The 21,690-nt window shown below is 42.8% G+C and overlaps 2 protein-coding genes across 3 annotated transcripts; both read left to right on the plus strand.

The window, feature by feature from the left end:
- The first annotated feature begins 1,881 nt into the window (after positions 1-1,881).
- LOC105685936 (fibrous sheath CABYR-binding protein-like) lies at positions 1,882-4,077 on the plus strand. Its single transcript, XM_012400432.3, has 4 exons — positions 1,882-2,042; positions 2,227-2,357; positions 2,457-2,700; positions 2,837-4,077. Exons 1-4 carry the CDS (start codon positions 1,929-1,931, stop codon positions 3,860-3,862), a joined length of 1,515 nt encoding a protein of 504 aa, XP_012255855.2. The 5' UTR covers positions 1,882-1,928; the 3' UTR covers positions 3,863-4,077.
- A 1,776-nt stretch (positions 4,078-5,853) lies between these two features.
- On the plus strand, positions 5,854-8,831 carry LOC105685971 (apolipoprotein D-like). Of its 2 annotated transcripts, none has more exons than XM_048651050.1 (5): positions 5,854-6,015; positions 6,953-7,070; positions 7,684-7,814; positions 7,988-8,167; positions 8,247-8,831. In XM_048651050.1, exons 2-5 carry the CDS (start codon positions 6,960-6,962, stop codon positions 8,389-8,391), a joined length of 567 nt encoding a protein of 188 aa, XP_048507007.1. In that variant the 5' UTR covers positions 5,854-6,015; positions 6,953-6,959; the 3' UTR covers positions 8,392-8,831. The 2 variants fall into 2 exon arrangements, with proteins under 2 accessions (XP_048507007.1, XP_012255906.2); XM_012400483.3 differs by lacking the exon at positions 5,854-6,015 and adding an exon at positions 6,492-6,628.
- The last annotated feature ends 12,859 nt before the right edge of the window (positions 8,832-21,690 follow it).

Here is a 21,690-nt window from a genome sequence, read left to right on the forward strand (position 1 = left end):
TAAAAAGATATATCGTCGGGCATCTACGTATTTACCCATGTAATATCGACTGCTAACGTATGCTGCTTCGGTACGGTGCTATTTTTTTCATTCTCACAAAGCTCGCGCATAGTTTACACGTGAATACCCACCTGCGTGTGCGTGTGCGTACACGTGTGCGTGCGCGTGTATTTACGCGTACGAACGTGGACGGTTATCGGGATGTGGCGAACGCAAAAGGGGGTGAGGGGTATCAGGAGGAAAGAGACGAAGGGGTTCTATCGCACGTTGCCAGGATTACGTGCTGGGCCTAGGCAAGACCAATGAGAGGATAAGAGATGGGCTCACTGGACGCGATGTGCGGAGGATAGGACAGTCGGTGTGTACGTACGTGAGCGTGCGCATGTGGGTAGGACAAACGCGGAGTAGACGACGCACCCATGGGTGCGTGCGAGCTTGAAGCAAAGCGGCTTGTAAGAGCCGAAGTCGTAGGGGAACCCGCGAGACAAAGAGGCGAAGAGCAGAAGAAGCCTCGAGGTAACGCACACCGTTGAAACTCGCCGCTAGTTTTTATGCAAGTTGCACAAGAGTTCAATAGCCATTGGAGAACACCACTTTTTCACGTTAGAACGTAGACAGGATAAAGGCCCTTTTAAGACGATGCCAAAGACGCGTGCTACAGCGGCTAGCTAACGTCGCCGCGCACACGAACTGTTACCGTGGGTAATCGTATTCCGAACAAAACTCCGAAGAAACGAAGGTGAACTTATACACAAAGATAACTGCTCGCGGAGCACGCACGAGATACCGACGCGGCGACGATTGTAATCGTGAGAAAATTTGCGGAATTTTCGCCAAGCCTTCTGAATTTCGATAATTACTTTTACATTTCCTACAGGGAGCTACGATCTTCGTTTCGTCTTCGTCTTCGACGCGTCTGCGATTTACGCAGGTTTCAAATTATCATCCCTCCGTTCGATTCGCCTCGTTACTCGAGCAGCTTATTACCCGTACTTTTGTTTTCTCTCTTACAGCCGCGCAGTTCTCTCGCCGTCGAGAAGAACGATGCTATTTCAATCCTTTTTACCTATGTATGCATATATCCGTATGTATTCTTATTCCTTGTTCTCCAAGTTCGCGCTGCTCATTCGTTAGCGCACCTACGCTAAACGTTCCCTTTGGCGACGGTGCTACTTCTCGGAATTCCCTTCGCACTTTTCACGCGCGCTTCTATGTTTAAACTTTGCAACGACAAAGACCGTAGGATACCTACCACCACTAAAACCCGCAAACCCTCGAATCGTACGTATCGGCAAATGTAGACTATTGACCAACAGAATAGCTTGTAGGACATATTATCACAAGAAAATCTTATATAAATAACGGATCTTCATAAGGCGTGACTTTTGTTGGAATAAATCTATATATATATACAGATACACATACATATATATATATATACGTACAGCTGTGTATTGGAAGAGAGGAACGAACTTCATCTCGTAGATTTTATACGTATAGATGAATGTATTAAAAATCTCTGGAATTCAATTTTAACGGTAGGAAAACAATCACTGCGATTCGAACGGTGGGCTGAAATCTGTCGCGTCATTTATAAGCATGTACGAAATAATGGATGTATCTATAGATATATATATATATGAATATACAGAGAGATATACGCGAGGATATCTTTGCGTGAAATTAAAGTATTTAAAAAAATTTCATTAACAAGATATGTATCTATATATACGTGAAAGGCCCTGTGTCCGTATGAGAAGTATTGCACACCCTATTGACCAGTGTCCATCTCCCGCGCCTGGTCCCCAGAGACAGAGCATGGCAACGTGGGGCCCAAAGGTGGGGGGATCCTCCGGTCATCGCTCCTGCCCTCTGGTTAATGTATATAAAGCCCAGAGATCTATAATCTTGCGGCCAGATCGTTAAGAATGCTGAAGAAGATTGTTCTCTTATTTGCGGCCTTAGCCTTGGCTAAGGCGCAGATCCCTCTTTGGGGATTTTGCCCGGAATACCTCCCTATGGCAAACTTCGATCAAATGAAGGTGAGTTTTTGAAAATCAACCCGTTATACCGATCTCCAGTTCAATGTCGTGTAAGAAATCATTAATTGTGCTTTTTCACGACCTTCGTTCGGTGGATAACATTTGCGAAAGCTCCTCTAAAATTTATTCGATCATCATCATTTTCTTTTTTTACAATTCAAACGACAATATTCCACCGTTTCAGTTCCTTGGAATTTGGCACGAAGCTGAAAGATACTTTCAATTATCCGAAATCGTATCACGGTGCGTTACCGCTAATTACTCCATCGGACACGATCAAAAATTGCGCGTCAGCAACGAAGTTACCAACAGATTGTAAGTCATTTTACCAACGTTTTACCACCGCGTTAAATAGATTGTGGATATACCCGTCGAAACGATCGAAACGTGTTTCATATTTCAATTAATTTTTAGCACCGGAATCAAGCGAGTATTGGAGGGTGAAATCAAACCACCCGCATCCAAGTCCGAAGTTGGAATACTTACAGTGAAATACAACACCGTACCTCTGACGCCGGAGACGAAATACTCCGTTTTGGAAACCGACTACGACAACTATGCCATCCTTTGGAGTTGTAACGGCTTCGGACCAGTCCACGCTCAGAACGCGTGGTTAATGACCAGAGAACGTTACCCAGCGCCGGAAGTTTTACAAGAGGTAATATAAATGAGGATTCGCATCGACGTAAATCGATGTGCTGCACGAAGATCTCCGAGTGTTTTCAACGAGCATCTCATCCCTCGTTCCATTTCGCTTATTTCATAAATAAATCGATGCTTTTTGTTTCGTTCAGGCTTACGGTGTGTTGGACAAGTACAAGATCGATAAGCGTTACATCGTGAAGACGGACCAGAAGGACTGTGACCCGGGTGAACTACCCAGGCCAGGATTAGAGCTGGTCAAACCACAAGTTGCACCAGCTGCCCAAAATCAGGAACCCGCTGTTGCTCCCGAAAAGAAACCAGTTCAAACGGCCCTGAGATCCGCGTCGGTATCGGAAGCTGAAGCTGCGGATGTTGAAGCCCATCAGGAAGGAGTCGAGGTTCCGGTAGCAGCCGAAGAGCCGCTTCCGGTGGTTCGCGTCGCCAGCTTGGAAAAGGTCGAATCGGCGTCCGTGGCCGAAGCGAAGCCCGAAGCAGCGATCGAGGAGGCGAAACCTGAGGAAGTTGCCCCGAAGGCGACTGCCCCCGAAACTGTCCCAGAGAGAATCTTGAAGGTCGCTGAGGCTGCGAAGAAAGATGAAGCATCCGAACCGGAAGCTGAAACAAACACCGTCGCTGAGGAATCGAAGAACGTGGAAGTCGCTGTCCCCGTCGCACCCGAAACCGAAGCCCAGCCCATAAGTGTCGCCGAATTCGCCGCCAAAACTCCTCTGGTTCCAGAACCCGCTCTACCTGTCGCCGAATCGGAATCACCGGCGGTAGAACACAAAGCTGTGGAAGAATCCAAGCCGATCGAACAGTCCGTTAGATTAGCGGAGATCCCAGAGCCCGTCGAAGTTGCCCCGGCAGCGGAATCGGTGGAAGAAGCGAAGCCCCTTGAAGCAGTTCCAGCTGTGAAATCGCCGGAACCAGCGGCGGAATCGTCGGAAAAAATCGAGGCCCCAGTGGCAGTGGAACCGTTGCCCGAATCATCGCAGCCGTCGAAATTAGAAGCGCCGGTGGAGCCGCCAGCAGTTTTGCTCGCGGAGCCAGAGAAAATCGCCGATGTTCCCGAACCGGTTAAGCTCACGAAGCCTGCGCTCGAGCAGCCTTTGAAGTCCATCGAAGTTGCTGCCGAGGAACCAAAACTCGAACCTACCGCCGAAGTCAAGCACTGAAGTTTTCGGATAAATCTCGTTGAACCGACGCTTGATTTTGGTACACTAAAAGACCTAAGGCTTATCATAAAGGCTAACGATACTCCGCGCGGCTCGTAGCGGTCGTCGTACTCGATATTTGGGGACGGCCAGTCTCGCCGTACAAGTGCCAAATAATTTATTTACATAAGTTAAGACGTATTTATCTTATATACGATCCAATATAAAAGGAAACATAAAAAATTCTTTCAAACAATGTAAATCAACGAAAAAAAATGAATAAATTGTTAAAAAAAAAAACGAAACTACGTACATGATTGTGACTATATTCCTTGAATTGCGGTGCGATAATTTGTTGCGGATATTGTATGCGTAATAGATACGGTAGAGTATAGTATCACCGACCGTCATAGATAAAAAAATTTGAAAATTTTTGAATGGAAATTCACCCACACGCGCATACCTAATTCTTTGACTATTTTAATGGGCATGGAACATGCTGATAACTGCGTTACACTGCACTACGTCTGACGCAACACCAAGTGTGAAAATATCTAATATCTAAGTTCCGGTTTTTTTTTTTTCAAAGCAATGTAAAAGAAAATATTTTTCGTGCTACGCCGAACGGGCTCTAATTCTTCATATTATCTCTCAATTGACCAACTTTGGAACTTTGATCGGAGTAACTTAAATCGACCGTTATTCTAAATTTTACGAAGATATTTTCGATAGAAAGGGTCGTACCTGTTTCGAAAGAACCAATCATCGAGTTTCATCACTGGCTTGGAGCTGAAAATATGGGTACGGAGGTACACAGATCAGAAATACCGAAGAGAGTAAGTCAAAAAAAAGTTTGCATCGCGCGAAACTCCCCCTTACACCAAGATCTTAACATCGTAGAATTTTCGCCACCGACATTAAGTTGTTGTTTGCTTCCTGGACGCGCTGCATATCCGAGACGCGTCACGATGATACCATTCGAATCTGACTCGATGTTCGGTTGAAAAGTTCACGAGTCAGAGTCATGAGTTTCGTCGTTGGGAAGCTATGTCTAGTTGCGGCGACAGTGTCGCATTTTGACGAATGAAGGGTAATTGAGATACGTACGTCGGACTTGTCGCACATCCATCGGTTGACTCTTATTGTCCGTCGAAGAAAAATGATATTTAGAAGTGCAGAGGTGAAGTCATTTAGCAAATCTTCATTGAATATTGGTAGAGAGTAAATCCGTGCTTCTCGTAAAACGTATTTGTGTATGCACAATGTTCGATCTGAAAATACTTGCAGGCAATCAGCAATAAACACCTAGATATATGTTTTCTCGCACAATTACCACATCGAATCGAGTTTCCATAACAACTTCTGTTACCCGTGAAGAATTTCTAACGAATCAATTATATCATTACTACATAGAGTGGCAAATCCGGTCGATGAAAAGTACCTATCACTAGTTGGAGAACGCATTCGAGAGGTCAAGGGCTCTCCAATATCCCTTACCGACGAATCGCGAAACTCTGCAATAAAATGAAAAAACTGTTGAAAAAAAACCAAAGCAACTTTTGAAAATAAATAGGTTGATTTTCAACTAGCGAATTCCGGGGATATATTTCGCGACCTACACCGCGAGAGGTATGAAATTTAAAAAATAAACAACGGTGACGTAATCCGATGATATTACGGTCACATCAGAAGTATACGAGTAACAGAATCGGCAACGTGATCTGAAAACGATTGGCTAAAAATTTGCCACATTTTTTTTTGGCACCGATCTGCGCTATCGGTGGTTCGGAAGACGCGAGTATGTCGTTTATTGTCGCATCCCATTGGTCAGAGGTAATCGAAGTCCACTGGCCATTGGTCAATTTGGAAATCTTGGGAAGCGGGTTCCTTGAACCACACTGTCCCGTTACTGACCCACTAAACGAACTATACGCGAAGAGAGAACTCTTTGAAACAAATAACCGGTAAGTGTGTTACCGCCTATGCACCTTTCTGGCCCAGTCACTGTCAGACAACACGCGGTACACAGCGGAAGTGCACTTCTTCGATATTATTAACCGGTTAAATATACAACGCCGCTTAAATCAGCAACAAAAAATATCGACATTCGTCCCTGATATATTCTCAACTCGAACGATCGATCGTTATAAAGCTGGACCAATAATAAACAGGAGGTGAGTAATTATATATTACCGATAAACGGTTCGGATGATAAATAGTATAAGAATGTAACGTTACATGTGTGTACACCTTTATTAAATATAATCTATAGATAAGTCGCGTGCGTACATTGTATCCTCTTCCGATAATCTGTCGTCGTGAACGGAACTGCAAAACAAACGTGCGGTTGATATCGCCTCACCCTGCCCCGCCGAATATCCAACGATAACGATAATTGCCCCGCGTCATTCACAGGACAGTTCATGTAATAAAAAACAAAGCGTCCTGAGGAAAAGCGTAACATATACGAAACAATTATCGGCTATCTTAATTCGTTACCCATACGCAGGCGGCTTATCTCGTACGATACATTTTTTCATTAACTTTTTCAACATTTGTTTTTTTTTTTTCTATTTCCATCGGTATACGTTCGGTTATGTCGGTTTGCCTTGAGCGTACTTGACATCGTTATGTAATCCATGTTTTAGCGAGCAAGTATATATGGAAGGTAAAAAGAGGAGTGTGGCCAGTACAACATTTGCGCTTGCAAAGAGTCGATTCTCAAAATTTTTGTCGAACGACGCCGATACTTGTTTTTATATTTCACCTGTGCAGTACGGATATCGGGTGCGTATTTAACAAAAGAAAGAATTCAGTAGTCTCTGCACCGGAATAAAGTACACGCGACAACGTCCGGACATTACGACACACTAAAAAACAAATTTTTAGAAATGAAAACTGCTTGAATAATTCACGTGACGAGATTCGAGTTGCGTCATACTTTCGCTCGAAATCAGTATAAAATAATCTTGTGATTCTGTAATTTTTCAAATTCATCATCAACATTCGTATTCAAATAGCTTGTCAAAAAGCGCAACTCTTTGCACGCACATGCGTATCTCTGTAGAATGATAATAAATGTTCACCATCCGCATCTCGTTTGATTCTCAGTTACAGAATGTTGTGGATTACGTTGATCCTGTTCATGGTGGGCGGATCAATGGCGCAAATACCAATCATCGGACTCTGTCCATCTGTAGACACAGTGTCAAATTTTACCGTATCGAGGGTAAGATATGAGATCGGCAAATATTCGCCAACCGCACAAGTGCGGGAAAATGCGTGTATAATTATGCACTACCATGATAAATGCGCTTTTAGAAAGTTGTACTGAATTCGTAACGAGAATTGTATATTTATACGAGCATTAGCCACCGAATCCAGAGTATATATGGACGGATATTTACTGTTATGAATTCCATTCTACCGATTACATGTACTGTATCGATCGCCGAGGTTGTTCCGCTTGAAAATCGCGATCGAATCGAGACCCGAGATCGTACGTGTCTCGTGCACGTTAATTTTGTTATGAGCGGGAAACGCGACGAAGCAGAGGAGCTTTATTGGGATCGTAGATCGCCGGTTATTTTGAAAAACTCCATATGATAATTTCTCACATTAAACTGTTTACGAGTGATACACACAAAAGCAAAGAGTTTCAATGACTCGACGGTATTCGTTGCTCGGGGGCATCCGTGAACTTTGGCGCGTATGAAACGACAAGGATGATCGGATGGTTTGGAATTGAAAAATAGGAGCAAGAATTTTCAAAAGCGATGATGTTACTTATGAATGAAAAAGTGACCGTGTTGGTTATAATCCATTTTTCTACATGATTTCAGTACGTTGGCAAATGGTACGAAGCTGAAAAATATTTCACGATATTTCAATTCGGGGGTAAATGCACGACTGCGGAATACGCCCTGAGTGAAAATGGATCCGTTACGATTAGGAACAGCCAGATATCATCGTTGTGAGTATAAAAGAGACCTCTTAAAAGCAAAGTTCAAACATTTTTTTTCATGAAATATCCATTGAAAAAATTTTATTCGTACGGTGTACGCACATATCATAGCGTGACGGAATTCGTTACATCCGTTGCTTGTTTTCATCTCTATTCACGGTATCGGATGAATATCGTTTCAGAACTGGATTGGCCAGCAGCATCGACGGTATAGCGAGATTTGTCGGCAGATCGGACGACGCGAAGTTTTCGGTCAATTTTCCGTCACTTCCCTTATCAGTGGACGCGCCTTATTGGGTTCTCGATACCGACTACGATAGTTACGCCGTAGTTTGGAGTTGTACGGATTACGGCTTTATAAGGTAATTATATTGGCCTGATATTGTTGTTTTTTTTAATCGAAGATATTCTCGTTAACAAATGTCTTTGAAACATTTTCAGCGCTCGATACGCGTGGATTCTAACCAGAGAGCGAAATCCACCGCTATCGGTAGTGCAAGGGGCTTATAATGTCCTCGACAAAAACGGACTGAGCAGAGCTTTTCTCCTTCGAACGGATCAAAATAACTGTCCGGAATCGTCTTAAGGTGCACTTCATCGATAATGATTACGACTATTGACGATAATTATCGCGTAAAAAGTTACAGCGAGAAAACGAATCCCCGCCATTATATAAATTAATGCATGTTTATACTGTATTGATTAGTAAGAGAGTGCTATGTATTATTCGTGACCAAGATTTATTTGTTCAGTGCCACTATTTGGTGAATGAAGAGAAAAAGAAAGGAAAAAAATTTATCAATATTATTTATAATATAATTGATCTCAGGTGACCAAAATATTCGTTTTTTTTTTCATAGCTCCAACATATTTATCTATGTATATTATTGTATGCATGGTTGTAGTTTCAAGTGATGTACAATTAATTATTTACGTGTATGATAAATAATCTACTAGAACAGCATATACATATAATTATAGATGCAATGTTCAATTTATCAAAAAATAAACTTTCACCAACGTGAGTATAGTGTTCAGAGGATCTATAGTCCTGTTCTAATTGGGAAAGTCAATTCTGACATTTTTTTTTGAATTTTCTTAGCGGGTATACTTCGACAAAGAAGAAGATTCCCATGTATAATTCTCGACTGCAGACTAGTGGCCGATCCACGCGCTGCGCTTACCGACGGTTTCCATAGGACTGCGAGATGGTGTACGAAGTCCTTTAGAGTTGCAATCATTTTTTTTTCAAATCAAGTCTCGCTTTTAAAAGGATGATTTTTTTTTTATCAGATGAGAAACCTAACGAATCCGTCGTCTAAGCGCAGTCCATGAGTCGATAAGTGCGGAAGATCCGCAAGTGATGCAGTTATCAACAGCTGATGCAAGATGAGCTTGATATCCTTTGATTTCGAATACCGATTTTTTCGACATAAGATAAGTCGGATTTCTTCCATTTTTTATTCATTCATTCATCATTAGGAATTTCGAATGATTCCAGTTCATTCATCTCATTGTCAAATCACGTTTCGTCGGTTCCAGAATATTCACTTAATTGCATCACATTTGCTGATTGTTTAAATCGTATTTTGACCTCAAGAACACAAATCTGTTGACTAAATTGAGCTATAAATTTTGTTCATTGTGATATCTCAATTTTTCCGCTCCGAAAGATGAAAAATTGGCGATAACTTGATCAATTTTGTAGACGGACCAATTTAGCTTGTAAATTCGGATTCCTGAGATTCAAATACATAGGAATAGAATATCAACCCAAATAACCTTTTTTTTTAGTTTTCATCCCCTTTGGATTTTTTGGATTTTTGGGCAAAGAATGGAGTATTTTTTAAATCGATCGTACAAAGATTTTCTGATGTGTTTTGACCTCAGGAATCCAATTCTGAAAGTTAAATTGATCTATCTATAAAATTGACCGAGTTATCGCCAATTTTCAACTTTTTGGGGTGAAAAATAAAAAATTGATTTTTTAGTCTATTTTAACGTAATTCGAGCTCAGGAATCCGAATCCGGAAAAAAAATCGATCTATCTGCAAAAATGACCGAGTTATCCCCATTTTTTCGCGATTTTCGGCATAAATTTGAGGATATCCCGAAGGGAAAAAATCGTAGCTCAATTTTGACAACGGATTCGTGTTCCTGAGGTCAAAATACATAAGAAAAGTTCCATACGATCGATTTTAAAAAATAAAAATTTTTGGCCAAAATCTGAGATTTTTCCAAGGGGTACCCCTTACGATTTTTTCAAATTTTGGCCAAAAATTTTTATTTTTTAAAATTGATCGTATGGCACTTTTCTTATGTATTTTGACCTCAGGAACACGAATCCGTTGTCCAAATTGAGCTACGATTTTTTCCCTTCGAGAAATCTCAATGTTTCTGCTCCAAAAAGTGAAAAATTGGCGATAACTCGGTCAATTTTATCGATAGACCAATTTGACTTCCGGATTCGTATTCCTGGGATCAAAATACATAAGAATAGCATATAAAGTAAAATATTTTTTTTTGGCCCAAAATCGGCAAAATTCCAAGGGGTACCCCTTTGGATTTTTTCGATTTTTGGAGCGAAAATGAAGTATTTTAAAAATCGATCGTAGAGCTATTTTCCTACTTATACAGACCCCAGGAACACGAATCCGTTAAGTAAAATGAGCTACGATTTTTTCCCATCGAGATATCATCGATTTTTCACATTTTGCAGATATAAATTGGCGATAACTCGTTCAATTCGGTGGATACCTTGATTTGGCTTGCACATTCAGATTGCCGAGATCAATATCCAAGAATATCATAGCAAGCTCTAAATAAAGGTCGAACTTCAGCCTCAATTTGGAGCAAATTCTAAGGCTTGGAGTTTTTTTAGTATGGCAATCTTCGAATCAATTGAAAAACCATGAATCGAAGCATTTGGCTGACGTATTTCAAAAGTTGAATAATCACCCCTCAGCCAATCAGCAAGCGAATAAAATGTCATTACAATTCACTCATCTCGCCAAGTCCAAGCGGCCCACTAGCAAAATGCAACGGCACTAATCGTTTCACGCTCATTTCGCTGCACGAATTAAGAAACACGACGCCCATTTCAGATTTCGAGTTTTCCTCCCGCGTTTCGAGTTCCGATCAGTCATAAACCTTTGAGAATAGGAAGTGCATAATTAGAAATGTAAGCTCCGAGATGCCTTGCGAGTAGTTGCGTTATTTTATCCTCCAAAGTCTCGTCGAGTTACCGCAAGCAGCTAGCCGCGACGTGCCTCGTTTCTCGCTAATAATCCCTCCGATGACCGCAGGAATTTAGAAAAACCTACCTAAGAACGCGACGATGTTCCTCATCGTTTATTATTATTCACTCGTGTTCCTGCGGTGAATCGAAATTATCTGCAATATAAATCTTTCGATTTTATATTACCCATGCGGAGCCACGTTTGCGATTTTATTCGCGCAATCGACACGATCCTCACTCGGCCCCGAGTTATCGGAGCAAGAAAACTCGTCAAAACTCAATATTGTTTTCCGAACTAATTTTCAAACTCGCTGTTCGCTCGCTCTGCAGATTCAGTCGGTACATACCTATATATATATATATATAAGTTATACGGATGAAAAGTTTTCAGAAAATTTTTAACAACGCTTTCCGCTTCGTTTGACGGTTACAGTTTGGAAAAATTTTGATCGCTGAACATGCGCCTCCATAATGCTTGGTTAGGTATCACGATTGGCCTCGCTGATTCCAGTTCCAGTTGTTTTTTAATTTCCATACTACATCGTGTATACGTGGTTCGGAACCAGCGTTACGATCACGGTTTGGGGCGAACGAATAGGGTACCCACCCCCATGGAAATTCGGTGCCCCCCTTGTTCTCGTTATAGCAAAACGAGAGTGCTCGGTAGCTGATTTTGGGCACGTGAGTTAAAATCGGGTCGAGGGACGAGGGTCAAGGGTTCGCTTTCACCAACCCTAAAGTGATTTTGGGGCGAACTGGTTGAGAGAAAACTACCTCTTGACACGCCCCTTCTTGCTCCGTTTCGTACGGGGAGAGATCGTAATCTCAAGTCTCTTGCGATTAAACAAACCGTTCCGCATTTATACAAGGTTTGTCATGCGGAATCACGCGGTCTCGTCTCCGTTTCCCCGTTGCACAGGTAACGTGGAATCGATAAAATGTCGTTTCGTGAATAATTTTCAATCTCCGTAATTCTTACCTCTCACAAATCTCCGATATAGCCGATCGGTTCGAGGATCATGGAATCGCTCCGCTCGGCGAGCGTGAATATTCAAAGTGGATATTAACAAACCATTGAAAATCGAATGAATGAAAAAGAGGACGAAAAAGACAACGATTATTATTATCGAACGTTCGAAAGCGTGAGAGCGGAAACGAGATGCGATTTACCCACTACAAAGAATCACGGGAGGATATAAATGAAATCTGTGAAAAAAGCAAACGAAGTTAAATCAAGCAAATAACGGTGTTCGGATCGCGGAGCGGGATCATTGGAAGATCCAAATTAAACACGATCCCACACCGATCCCTCGGGCTCGGACGACGGGGGGTAACGGGCGTTAAAAATGCACGTAGGATCTACGCCGTGCACTCGAAACCGGGCGTCGCACGCGACCGCAATTGAATTAACGTCTCCCTTTTTCGGTTGCACGCCTACCGTACGTATACTATACTGTATATATAAGTACCAAACCATTGCGAGCTTTTTCGCATGTGTATGTACGCGGTATAAGCAGTGCCGCGGTGGTAACGCGATGCACGTGTATACCTGGACACTCGTGCACCGCGGGGCGACGCGGAGGACACGCGACAATGCGAGGAAATTAAAGAAATAAAGCTGCCGCCATCCGTGTGAACCGCACGATCCTCTCTCTCTTGGTGGTTTTATTAAAAGTTGCTGCAACTGTCACGCGTCACGTGTCGTCTGTGTAAACAGACGAATATGTGTAAATACGCGTATACGTGCACCGGGGACGACGCCACATTGTGTTTTAGGGACTCTCAGGACCTGCGACCGGCCGCAGGGTCGTTCGTCCTCCTGCCTCATCAGCGGCGTATTGTGTCGGTTGAGGGAGAGGAAAGAAAGAAAAAAAAAAAAAGGAATCAAATAAATATAAAAGAAACAGGCGTATCGGGGTATACGATGTTTGGAGTGTATATAACATGCGACTGTGGAAACCAGCTGGAAACGTGGTGTTGCGCGTGAATCATCGTATATGTTAATAAATAAATACACACTTGTATCATTGCGCGCGAAATATATAACGCGAGTTGAGTTTGTCCATTTTTACAAGGATAATTGGATGCATTCTCACAATTCTCGGAAGGTACTATTGATGCACTCGAGAGGAGAGATTTACTACGTTGCATCTTCGCACACGTATGCGTTGAATGGGGTATAACACCCCAGGCCTCGTTTCGATAATTAAAATGAAGCTCGTTGCACGTAAGGTTGCGGTAGAGTGTGCAGGAATTATCGGCAGGGTACAGCGTATAAGATAACGGGGCGTCGGTGCGAAGAACTGGTAGAAAAACTTTGAAAAACGGTTATCGCCTATCGGCCTTTTTTCTTCATGCGAGCGGTTGCAGCTGGTTGCATCCCGGGAAGTCGTTCGGTTCAATCCTCGTAAATAACGTACACAGAATTCTTGGCCAGTCCTTATTTTTTGCTCTATTTTCTTCTCTCCTATTCGATCCAAGGCTCCTTTTCTCTATTTTTTTTTCTTTTTTCATCTGTTTTTCTAACACGTTTTCTGGGACTTGAAAAAACAGGATGCAGTGAAATATAGTTATTTACAGATGCTGCGTCGGGCGGTCATTGAATTTTAAAGGCATGATGAAATGAGGCAATAATCGCCACCGACGTTATGACATAATACCGTGATATACGGGTTTCAGATTTCGAAAGCTCAAGCTGATAAAAATACCCCCTCAAATTATGTCCTCTGAGAACATTCCAGACTTCCCCATATCAACCGAATTATCATTGACTCGTGATTTCAATTTCATTTTATCGTCTGGTTTTCCATTCGAATTTTATTGTCTTCTCAACCGAATAATGACTCGAAAAAGCTCCAGATGCTGATCTGATGCAGAACAATATATCTTCCGGACTCAAAATTGTTATCGCGAATCTTCGCGCTTCTCGATTGAGATCGGAGATTCGAGTTGGCGTACCGGCCAACGTATAGAGTGAGCGATCAACGTGATTTTTAAGGTTGTACAGATTAATCTACGCCGCTGATAAATTCTAAGCAAATCTTAATCGGTATCTCGGTTATTAGCCTCGCTCCTTTTTTCTTTTCGTAATTCGTTTTTCTTCCTCGCTCTAAAAAAAAAAAAAGAAGGAAGGCCCACGTATTCGGGGGGGAAACGGCGTGCACGGAACGTTCAGGATTCTGAAGGCAGACCAATGTTTTGGGGCCCATTCTTAAGGGGAGCGGACATTGGGCCTAATAACAGGGTGCCGAGAGCTAAACAAACATACACGCCCAACGGCATCTCGGCTCGTCAGTAAAATAAAAAAGCATGAAAAAAAAAGGAAATCAAAAACAAAGAGAAAAAGAAGAGTTTAAAGATACGAGAGAGAACAGATAGCTGCTGCGCGGACGCTTATACATGCCGATGCCGATGCCGATGCCGATGCTACGGAGCGAGTATAGTGGCGAGTTACATCGCTTCTGGTGCAACGGCGGAAAAAGAAGGAAGGTAGCCCGCGAGGAAGAATGAAAAAAAAAAAGAAAAAAGAAGACACGATAAAAAGGAAGAAGAAAAATTAAAAATAAATATGATTCGAGAGATAAATGTTTGATGTACGTCTGGTCCACCACCATCCCGTGAGGAATCGTAAGCTCGAAAGTCGAGTGTTCCATCACACGTGCAGTGCACGCAGCCTACGTTATGGTATAACGCGTACGTCACCCCGCCCCTATAAAACATCGCGTTATAAAACTCATCCTCAAATTTATTAATCATGATATACGGGGATAGGTTTTATGGAGAGTCCGACGTTACACGAGCGTGTAACACAAAGTATAATATTTAGTCGTGGAGCTGTCAATAATTCCATATGTATATACGTATATCCTGAGGGCTAACATCCGGAATTTTATAAGCGTTACTCACGGGTGAATTTGGGCCCCGCGAATCGAATAGTTCTTCGATTTAATTACTTGATTATATACGATCGATTGGAGATAGGTACACAAAAATCAACATCTCGCTTTATTCGTTGTCAAAAATAAAAATCTCAATTAATCAACATGGAAAGCTCGGTTATAGAAATTGATTCGCAAAATCGAGCTTCACATTTCTAAGAGAAAAAATGTAGACCTTACAAAAATCTTGAAAGCACGTCTAATGAGGTACAACAAACGAGGGTAATATTTAACCTGGGTTATAATTCTCACTTGAACTTGCAGAAGTCTTGAACCAGTAACATTATTCGTACGAATGTATTATACATATACACGCTGTATGCACGAGAAGATATATGACCTCGTGCGAATCAGCGTCAACTTGATTGCACAAGAGAAGGAATTTGCCATAGAGCTTTGTCGCGGCGCATACGGTCTTAACACCGAGTTCTTAACGATCTACACCCCGTCGAAAGCGATATAACACAGGCGATAGAACCACTCACCGTCTTACGTCAGTCAAAACATACGTGACTTTTCCTCGCGGTGTAACTTTACTACCTCGTGAGGTGAGGTCGAAGCTTTGCGTACGGGCTTCCGCTTCACGCTTCGTACCTTGTAGTTACAACGCAAACTTGGTCATTCCTAGGAGCACGCCGGACTCTCGACGGCGAGTTATCAGATATGGAGCTATACGATACTCCCGTGGAAATGGGTACACCGCGATTGAATGAAATATACGGTGAAATCAAGGAGAGGAAAAACGAAAAAGTTCGTGTCAACGTTTATCGTGAAGTTTTGCTCCGCGCGACGCGCGACAGGAAAGAATGTGTTTTCACAGGTCATTATTAGCTCTTCAACCGTTCCTGTACGACCTACGTGACATTTTGATTGCATTTTCTCATCGCCTCGCGGAGTTGTTTATCGAAACCGTATATGTATACCGGACCCACGATGCGAACGAGAAACCGGAAAAGGAGTGCCGAGAGGGCGGAAATTTAGAGCTTTTAATTGTCGTAGAGCGACTCGTCGGTGACTTCTGGAATCGCGATTTATCTTCATCTTCTTCGTTTTTTCGTCGTCGGAATATCGCGGGTCTCGCGAAAGCGCTGAAAATTCTTTATCGGACGATTTAAACTTACTCAGACGTGAAATTGGTGTTCGCTGGGATCCTGGTTGAAAATAGTTAACTGGGATTCGTGGAAAAAGAGGCGATCGTAGTTATACCGACCATAAATTCGTGACGCTGACCAATATTCTATAAACCGGTGTACGGAGGCGCGTTTGGATCCGTACATATACCTATACGTACATGCCTATGTAATATCGATACACACGAAGGTAAATAACGTAAAGGTGTGTATACTACTCCCGTAAAAAATATATATATATATGTACTCCGTTGGAAATAGCCAGGGAGATAGAAGGTTTTGAGTAAAAAGATGTGAGATAGATGACGAGGCGAGCGAGTCTGGTTTGTGGGCACAGTGCTGCCTGCAGCCTACAATTATGATAATGGGTACCGTCGTCTTGTTAGCCCAACATGCTCTCTTCTCCTTTTTCTCCCCGCTTACGTCCCTCAGCCTTTGACTGCCTAGTGTATCCTCTTCTCTTCATTCCCTCGTCCATCTCCCTCGCTCTCGCCTTCACCCTTCTTCCTCTCCTCATCTCTTTCTCTTTCACTTCTTATTTCGAGCTGTTCGTTGGTGGGTGTACCACGTGTATATATACCTATGTATATTCATTCGTCCTTTTTACTGCTTACCTACCGGTGCTGATCCACCACCGTGGCACACAGGGTCACGCAGGTTCAAGCGATAAGGAAGAGATTTAAGAACACGACGAGTTTGCCTAAGTATATCGCACACGCTTACGATACGCTAGCATTATTCCGTAAAGACTCGCCAATATTTGCGCGCGTATGTGTGTAAGCTTTCCGTAAGTCGTCAGAAAGTAACGACGATTCTTTGCCGACACGCGCGCGAAGTAGAAACTCCTATTTCATATTTTGCTGCATTCGTATTGTGTGCGGGGAGTAAATTGTTCGGCTTGAAAGCCATATACCGTACACATACTTCGAGTACGGAATCGCATTGGACGAATTCCATGAAATTTACTTCGATACACGTACGTTCAGAGCACATAAATAATTGAACGAACAAATCCCGAATTGACTTTTCATCCAACATAATTCTTTATATTCAATTCGCTGATACGTACGAATTCGATTGATATGGTAGATTGAAAATCGCTTGGCTCAAAGCTCGTTGCAATCTTCGGTGACTCGAACCAAGCGTACAACGTCGCAGAGTCGCATGATATGTGCGGTATTCGCAAACGGGGTTCGTTTCCAGTATATCAGAGAAAACTCGGTTATTCGCTTTTGCTCGACGACCGCAAAATAAATGTGACGAAATCGTCCGCGAGATTGTTTGCAAAATTATTAAGACGACGACGACGTTGCCTGAGGACGATGATGATCCTCCGCGGTGAGATATCTATTCGCTTTCTAGTTGATGTGTCATCTCCGAGAGACTGTACGGCGGGTCGAAACGCGGCACTTGGACCGCAGGAGGCGAAAATTTGCCGCACCAGCGAGCAAAGGAGGTCTCATTGTCGATGCAGCGTTAATTACAGGAGCCGCAATCAGTGTGGATTATATCAAACTGCAAAGACAGGCGGCGATAGCGTTATCTTCACTAATATATATATGTTCACGGGTGTACATTATATGTATACACAAGGATCAGGGTGCGACTATACCACGCATATAGGGATGACGTTTCAAAGGTCTATACATCATGCTTTGGGTGAAACCGGCTAAGAAAACACGAGATTACTATTTACTATTGCTACTGTTGGTACTCTTACCGCCACAAAAACATTAAAAATGAGTAAAACAAACCGCCAAGTACAAGATTATCTTTTCTCTGACAGAAATAGCGGCTTCCGCGATAAAACCGGAAACGTAAAGCTGATATCCGTTGTGCGATCGAAAATCAGCGCCAAGTATAAGAACTCATTTAACCGCATAATTCGCGTCACGGGTCATTCGACAATGGTTGAAGTGCGACTAAAAAAATGCTCGAACCTGCTCTGGATGGTTGACGGTTCTCATACTTGGCGGGCACGAATAAATTCCGTCGGAAGTATTTGCGAAATTTTCAGCCGTTCGCGAGAAAAAGCTGCACCCCCGTTCCGAGCACAAAGATTTGGTTCGAGAAAAGATGTGGCTGCGGTACTCGGTGGCGATCCGCTGCCGCGAATCTTGATTAATAGTCCACGCTGGGCGGAAGAAGCGCTTTCATGCGCACGCGGTATATAGACTAAAATCTGGGTTTCGGATAAAATTTCTGGAACGTGCGCTGCGGCGGTACACTATATTATAATAGGTTGTGTTATTACTATACATATATTCTCGGGACATAATATAGTAGTCCCTATAGATATACCGCTGTTTGTCCAGATTAGAACCGACAAAGAACCCCGTTCTTACGCCTTGCCGCCATGTTAACTTAGTCTTGATTTAACCGAAGCTTTCTGTATTTGCCCGAGATTGAGAAAGGCTTCCTATCTCCGGGGGCGTTGTTTATATTACCTCTCGACCACGGTTCAGAGCCCGGCGTGATATAAAAATCCAAAGTATCTCAGGGTGCGGACGACGTCGACGTCGTACTCTCGAAGCTCTTCGGCTCCGTACAGCCGTGTGTATAGGTATATCTACATCTCTCCCCAATTCATCAAAGAGAATGGAAAAAATAATTGCAATTCATGGCGTAAATTACGCACACGAATATGTACGTTTCGAGTATTCGCGGAGTGAAGAGAAAAAAGAAGAATTATTTTCGAAATATTTACGACTCCAGCGACACGCCCTGTGTCCGCTGATTTATTTCAATGCATGCTCGAGGTGGTAAAGGGGCAACGAATTATATTCGCGAAGTATCACAATTATTTTCCGGAGTAACGCTTACTCCGAATATTAGAAACTTCACGCTTACATGTGTGTGAAAGATTTCATCGAAACTGTAACGCTCCTACGGCGTCCAGTTTTTTTAGCTGTAAATTCAAGATGCATCTCGAAACTGGCGACTCGAGATTATTTGTCTGTAGTTTCTTGTATTCATTGGAGATTAGAGAATCTAGCGCGTCAGCATCAGCCCGGTGAATTTTTTTTCGTGCGCAGTGTGAATATTTCACTAGATCTCTTCAGTCTGGAGTGGAGCAGAGTTATTAATCGTAAAAAAATGTTCTACTTTTTATACTAACCTCTGCAATGATAAGCGATTATCGCGTACGATTCGAATGTGAATATATACAACTAGCGCATTTTGCAGCGGAACTGCAGCGTGTGATTAGTACGTACATAGGTGTGTCACAGCTGCAGGTGATGTGCACGTAAATCAGCTATGCGAGTACAAACATGGTTATGCAGGTTTCGTTGGATTATTAGAGGCGTGCGTGGTACCATATACAGGATATCTGCAGGAGTTGAAAAATTTCAGAGTGAGCGAGTGAGTGAGCCAGAGGCCAAACCCGTCCGGGTGGTCCGTAAAAATCGGGCGGGTGAAATTTCTTTATTTTTCAAATAGCCGTGATGTTTGATCTGCGGGAGAGATATGGGTGCAGGAGAAGAGAAAAAAAAAAAAAAAGAAGCAAGATGCAATATCGAATTATACGGTTGTTATATCTGTCGTACGTACGAGACGTGCGTCGTTTCGTATTTCCAACGGACGACGTAACAGTTTTCAATTAACTGCAAATTTGCAAAACAAGTTTTCAGGGCGATTACTTCGCAGTCACTAACTCATCTCCTTCGTGAACGTACGTACGTACCTTGTAATACTCTCAGCCCCTCGCCAAAAGGGAGATGAAGAGGGAAGTTGAGAGGAGATCCGTTCCTCGGCTACACATTATGCCGTGGCGTCCGGTAATTTCTCTCCCTCTCTCTCCCCTATACACGAACAAAGAAATAAGAAATGATAAAGAAGGCATACGTCCGACTGCTCGCGAACGTCGCGAAAAAAAAAATATAGAGATTGCGTACCTACCCTCGCAGCCCGAACACTCGACGCGAATTGCTATCGTCGCGACTTTTATTTCAACCGAATCTACCGCAGTGATTGCGAAACGATCTCTGCTTACATCGATCCCAATGAGTACATACGATCGAGCCGACGTCGATGTCATTTTCGATAAAGACGAAAGGGACTCTATTCGGAATCTTGACCCCGATACTGGGAATAAAATATCCCAGAGTGAATATAGTCTCGTCGATATATTACGTCGATGGAAATTGAACGAGTACAATCAGAGCTCTGTATAACATAGCTCATTACGAGCGAAAAAATTATCCGTCAAAGTCTGCTCTTTGAACAATCGGACGAAATTCGATTTCAACATGGCCGAGTGCTCTTCAAGTGACACGATCGAGCGAATATTCTCACCCCTCTTGAATTCGGTTCTGGAAAGGCTGTCGTATGACGTACGATAAAGTACTCGACGACAAACCGAATGCTTGTTGAAAAAGGAAAAGAGAAGAAAAAAACACTTCGTCATTCACCGTTTGAAATTCAAAAATTCCAACACATCGAACATCGATCGATGCACGCGCGTACGTAATCTGTGCAGGAACGTTCGTTTTGTTCGCGTCGTTCCAAATCGCACGTACAATACGAAATTCACGTGATTTCGAATCTCGTTATGCCGGGTCGTTCAACCGCGTGAAAAAAACGAGACGATGTACGCAAAGTGAGTCCCTGAAATAGCACGGGAATGAAATCGATTCGAAATTTTTCTGGAATTAAATTGGTACGGTGGGGATATGAAATGCGACGAATGAGCGCCGTAATTTTTTTACCAATCAAGCTGTGCTGTGCGCGGAGGCAAGTAGTTTCTAAATGGGAATCCAATTTTGTGGACTTGATTTTTTGTTACGATCAGTAACGCCGATTCGCCACAGGCAATATAGCTGCGACAAGTGTTGAAAGTCTTCCCCTTCTTTCCTGCCGCAGCCGCGAGCAAGCTCCTCGACAGACGCACTACCCGAGTGAGAAAGGGACGGAATATACAACCGGAGGCGAACTCTACGGCAGAACGAAATCGACAAGTTGTTACTCTACTATTGTCAGCAAGAAATCTCATTTTATCCTGACAATGGCGTAGCTCCCGTTGTATCTCGCATATATATGTATGTAGCCTACAAGGAAACGATCAGCGGCGCGCATAGAATCTGCGAGCGTAATCTAATTCTGATTATATTTCATTTATTATCTGGAAGTATTTCAGAGAATCATCGGCATCGTACATGGGCATGTGTATGGTAGGACGAACGTAGTATTTGTATTTCCTCCAGTTATCGCTACAGGTTCGGAGTGACGAATATGCCCTTTGACCCTTCGAGAGGAATACATGGGAGAGTATGTGCGAGATATAAATGGAAAGTTTTCTTTTATAACTTTCGATGCAAATGTGGCTTTTACCGATGAATATATGTATACGTGGGGTGCAGAGTTATTGAAAAAAGGATATAATAGATATGCCAACGAGGTAACTACTCTTGGATCTAGCGCGTCCACCGACTCTGATATTACTGCAAGTTCCATATTGTGAATCTATACGAGTCGTAAGGAAAGAAAAATATATTACGTAAGTTTGAAACATTTACGATCTATTCTCGAGGATTGAAGGGGCCTCCGAAGAATTCCTATAGACGACGACGACGACGACG

The sequence above is a fragment of the Athalia rosae genome, chromosome 1, assembly GCF_917208135.1.
Source record: "Athalia rosae chromosome 1, iyAthRosa1.1, whole genome shotgun sequence".
Taxonomy (NCBI): domain Eukaryota; kingdom Metazoa; phylum Arthropoda; class Insecta; order Hymenoptera; family Athaliidae; genus Athalia; species Athalia rosae.